Source organism: Galeopterus variegatus, unplaced genomic scaffold, assembly GCF_000696425.1.
Source record: "Galeopterus variegatus unplaced genomic scaffold, G_variegatus-3.0.2 Scaffold2306, whole genome shotgun sequence".
NCBI lineage: Eukaryota > Metazoa > Chordata > Mammalia > Dermoptera > Cynocephalidae > Galeopterus > Galeopterus variegatus.
The window spans coordinates 9115-14428 of NW_007728417.1; the positions used below are offsets into that span (position 1 = coordinate 9115).

Consider the following 5314-nt stretch of genomic DNA (forward strand, 5'->3'; position numbering starts at 1 on the left):
GGCCAGCCCAGGATGCAGTCCTTATTACCTGATAGTGTTTAAAGGTATTTGCCATCAATTGATAAGTCATTATACTTTGAAAGAAGGAAAGAAAGGCTAAATTACCCATTCAAAAGGCCAAACCATGTGAAACTTTGCTGATGTTTGATTATTTCTGACCTATAGAAATAGCAATTTCTTTGGGTTTAACCTAATAAATCGCAGGCTGCATTGTGGTGTGAGCTCTTTTGCAGGAATTATGAGCATTTAGGCTTGAGAGCTTTACTCTGATGCCTTTGGGAGCCTGGGGAGAATTAGCCTTGTCCTTTTTAGATTTTGTTTTGCTTTGCCTAGACTGGAGTTTGCTTATTCAAACTATCTTCTCACAATCCCGAGAGCTCGTGCGGGAGATCACAACACACATATTCCATGTAGCCTCACAGGCCTGTCTTGCCAATGCCTCATGCCTGATTCTGTTTCCCATCTTTTTAGATGCCTACACAGAAGATGACCTCATGCTGTACTGGAAAAAAGGCAACGACTCCTTAAAGACAGATGAGCGGATCTCGCTCTCTCAGTTCCTCATTCAAGAATTCCACACCACCACTAAACTGGCCTTCTACAGCAGCACAGGTGAGCGTGGGGTGGGGGCTGAGAGCGGGGCTTCATTGTGGCCCTGGTGTTAGGAAAGGTGTGAATTGGTTGTCAAGTGAGAAGAACAAGTGTATTTGGAACCAAAGACAGGAATCCTAAATGAAGTCTAGTGGGTGGCAAGCATGGGATGGAGGTTATTTTTCGAAACCACCAAATACATTGGAAGTGATAAACTAAAAAATATTAGTAGAGACTCATAAGCCACATGAGTAGGTTTATTTGAGACAATCACACTGTCACTTTAGCAGCTGGCATCTCACCCCTGATATGACTACCAGAGCCCCCTCCTTTACAGCAAGGAACAAGTTCAGTTTCAGCCTGCTGTTTTCCATTCACTTTCTGCCACTTCAGCCAGCCCCTCTGCAGTGCTCCACGCTTGATCAATCCTCTTTCGCTCCACTGCTTGCACAGCCCCTCTTTATGGCCCTCTTCTAAGCCATGGTGCAGGAGCACTGGACATTCCCCCGTGGGCCTGGCTATTGCTTCTTGAAGCCATGGTCTGGACAGGCTTGTACCTCCCGTTGCCTGTGGGCATGCTCTGCACTTCCTCCTGGCAGCAGCCTATGCTACTTAAGCAGCTGAGGTTAACTCTCTCCACCCCTTGCCTCTTTTTTTGACCAGTCAAATTTCAAGATGATTTTGCTCACATCTTTATGCAGTTTCTATTGCTAAAACCTTGCACAATTGACTGCACTATTTAAGTACACCGTGGTCTTTCTAATCTATAGGAGAGAGCACGGTTTTACTTCTAACGCAGCGTGGCAATCCAGCACATCTTGTCTCCTGTATCTATCACCCATGAATTTTGGTTCTTCAGAGGACCCCCATTCCTTTGACCCTCAGCATTCCCACAGTCCATCCACAATCACTTGCTGGTACCAAGAGGCATGTCCCATGCGTTATAATTACCCGGGCTGCCAAGTTTCCAAGTTAATGCTGCCAGGTCCTCATTTTATTTTCAGTCCTAGGCATCTCAAGCTTATCCTGCCTTTTACTTCCATCATCCTTCCTTTCCCTTCAACTCCTCCACGTGTATTTTTTCCTTGTAAAGAACACAAGGGCAGAACTAAAGTATAGGTGGACCTGTGAACATTCTGTTCCTAATACAATGTTGTGTTTCATTTTGTATTTTAACTTAAAACACATCAGCCATAAAGAAATCCAAAGGGAGTTGTTTGAATCAATGCTTCTCAGACTCTGATGTGCAAATGAACCCTGTGGAGAATATTGTTAATTTGGAGATTCTGATTCAGTAGGTCTGGGCTGTAGCCCGAAAGTTTGTATTCCTTTTCTTTTTTTTTTCCTTATTGAAACATAATTGATTGTACATACTGTGGGGCATCACATTGGATATCAATACCTGTAGGCAATATGTGATCCTCAAATCAGGATAATTAGTATATTCAATATTACTGAGAGTCTGCATTTTTAACCAGCTCCCAGATGATAGTGAGGCTGCTGGACTTTAGACCATATTTTGAGTAACAAGAGCTTAAATGACATTCTCAAAGGGTTCCCTTGGTGTGTAGAACAGGAGCCAAAGGTTTCTTGAGATGGATTCACACAGGGGGTGTGGGTTCCCATACAATCACCCAGTTCATGATTCTCCTCACTTCTACCTTACAGAGGCATGGTAAGGGTCCAGTGTGGTGTCTGAGGCATTTATGATTCCCTGAATAAAATCTGCTTTATGAAGGAGCTATGATGTGTGCTGTCTTTNTGATATCCAGAATATACAGAGAGCTTCTAAAGCTCAACAACACACACACACAGAGTCTATCCAGAGAGCTCATTTTTAATCTTTTTTATTGTTCTTCTAATACAATTTCCACTGAAGAAAGGATTTCCTGGCAAAAATAAGTTTAACAACAATTGCCCACCACTGTAAGTTCATGTGGTGGTTGAGACTCTCAGGTACAACAGAGGGGCCTCAGGAAACTTGCACACACAAGGAAGTCCTGGAAAAGTTAAAAAACAGGCACAGGTAACAAAAGAAAATGACAAATTGGACTTCATAAAAAATTAAAAATTTTTTGCACCAAAAGACACTATCAGGGCTGGCCCATGGCTCACTCGGTAGAGTGTGGTGCTAATAACACCAAGGCCATGGGTTCAGATCCCATATAGGGATGGCCGGTTAGCTCACTGGGTGAGTGTGGTGCTGACAACACCAAGTCAAGGGTTAAGATCCCCTTACCGGTCATCTTTAAAAAAAAAAAAAAAGACACTATCAACAGAGTAAAAGGTAACCCACAAAATGGGAGAAAATATTGGCAAATCATATGTCTGATAAGAGATTGATATCCAGAATATACAGAGAACTTCTAAAGCTCAACAACACACACACACACACACACACACACACACACAAATGGGCAAAGGACTTGAACAGATATTTATCCAAAGAAGATAAACAAATGGCAAAGAAGCACATAAAAATATGCTCAACATCATTCACCTTTAGGGAAATGCTAATCAAAACTACAATGAGATACCACTTTACACCCATTAGATGGCTCCTATCAGAAAAACAGAAAACAGCATTGGCAAGGATGTGGAGAAGTTGGAACTCTTGCACACGCCATAAAGAAATCCAAAGGGAGTTGTTTGAATCAATGCTTCTCAGACTCTGATGTGCAAATGAACCCTGTGGAGAATATTGTTAATTTGGAGATTCTGATTCAGTAGGTCTGGGCTGTAGCCCGAAAGTTTGTATTCCTTTTCTTTTTTTTTTCCTTATTGAAACATAATTGATTGTACATACTGTGGGGCATCACATTGGATATCAATACCTGTAGGCAATATGTGATCCTCAAATCAGGATAATTAGTATATTCAATATTACTGAGAGTCTGCATTTTTAACCAGCTCCCAGATGATAGTGAGGCTGCTGGACTTTAGACCATATTTTGAGTAACAAGAGCTTAAATGACATTCTCAAAGGGTTCCCTTGGTGTGTAGAACAGGAGCCAAAGGTTTCTTGAGATGGATTCACACAGGGGGTGTGGGTTCCCATACAATCACCCAGTTCATGATTCTCCTCACTTCTACCTTACAGAGGCATGGTAAGGGTCCAGTGTGGTGTCTGAGGCATTTATGATTCCCTGAATAAAATCTGCTTTATGAAGGAGCTATGATGTGTGCTGTCTTTTCTTCTTTATCCCCCAGGCTGGTACAACCGTCTGTACATTAACTTCACGTTACGTCGCCACATCTTCTTCTTCTTGCTCCAAACCTATTTTCCCGCCACGCTGATGGTCATGCTGTCCTGGGTGTCCTTCTGGATCGACCGCAGAGCTGTGCCTGCCAGAGTCCCCTTAGGTAAGGAACATCTCTCTTTTTTTTTTTTTGTCTTTTTCGTGACCGGTAAGGGGATCACAACCCTTCGTGTGGTGTTGCCCGCACCACGCTCAGCCAGTGAGCGCACCGGCCAGTCCTATATAGGATCCAAACCCGTGGCAGGAGCGTCGCTGCGCTCCCAGCCCCGCACTCTCCCAAGTGCGCAACGGGGCCAGCCCAGGTAAGGAACATCTCAAGTGCACATTCCAAGCACCTGAAAATACAAGTAATTCCTTCCTGATAAAACATTTCTTTTCACATTGGTTCTGTACCCCTTTTGGTATTTTGACTTGGAAGAACTACAAATTATTTATTCACTAGTAGAATCCCATCATTAAGAATCCCTGTAGCAAAACTGTCTCTGGGTTCCTGCAGGAACCCATCCAAGCAGCCCACCTTTATTCTTTTTAGAGCTGTGTTCTAGGGTGGGTGATCCTGGTCTGTGGGTGCTTTCTCCGCTTACCTGCATAAGAAATCATATTTTATAACAAGATTTCTCCAAAGGTGGTCCAAGGGATCTTTGCAATAGAATTTCTAAGTGAAATTGTTAAAAACAAAGACTCCTGGGTTCCATCTACATCTATAGAATCAGAATTTCTGAGTGAGGACCAGGAACCTGCCTTTTAAATAACTTCTCCCAGTAGTTCTTACACATTCTCAAGTCTGAGAATCCCTACTCTGTAAGCATTCCATCAATAGCTATTTGCCATCAACTGTCTTCCTCCCTTTCAGTATAGTACCCACTTACTCACACATACCACCACTGCTCAGACGGTTCGGGGGCTGCAAGACAGTGTGTGACCCACCAGGTTTTAGTGAAACTGGATTGCAGCTGTTCCTGAGGATGACCCCAATCCCTGTGATTTGATGTTTGCTGAACAAATGTTCTGAGCTTAATCTGAAATCCCAGGCAGATTTCCACAGACAGATGCCCTGTTCTCTATCAGTTGTTCTGTAGCTTGAACAGTCACTGTGCCAAATATAAATTCTAGTTTTAAAATCTGTCTCCTATAAATGACTTTGGTAAAACTGACCTCTGAATTTTCATGTGTCAACATTGCTAAAAGGGCAGACAGGCCCAGCTTGGCAGTGGCTGCCAGAGGCATCCTGACCTCTGATAATGGACTGTAGGACTGGACAACAGCTGCCAGGATACAACATTAAACCTGGTACACTTTTTCCCCCTTGATGGAGTAGTAGTTACAAGAAACATATATACCTGCTCATATATGCAATCTCTTATTTTTAAATAATTGAATTGAAATAAATGTCTTAATGCCAAAATGTCTGGGGTTCTCTACAGAAGGTACAGTGATTCAGAGGCTGTGATGAATGCACAGAA

The 5314-nt window shown here is 42.8% G+C and overlaps 1 protein-coding gene across 1 annotated transcript in view; it reads left to right on the top strand.

The window, feature by feature from the left end:
• The window catches only part of GABRR1 (gamma-aminobutyric acid (GABA) A receptor, rho 1), a 15808-nt gene that overhangs the window by 6239 nt on the left and 4255 nt on the right, over positions 1-5314 (top strand). The window contains exons 2-3 of the mRNA XM_008581240.1: positions 472-612; positions 3802-3954. Of these exons, the coding sequence (XP_008579462.1) occupies positions 472-612; positions 3802-3954 (294 nt within the window). The remainder of the gene's footprint in view (positions 1-471; positions 613-3801; positions 3955-5314) is intronic.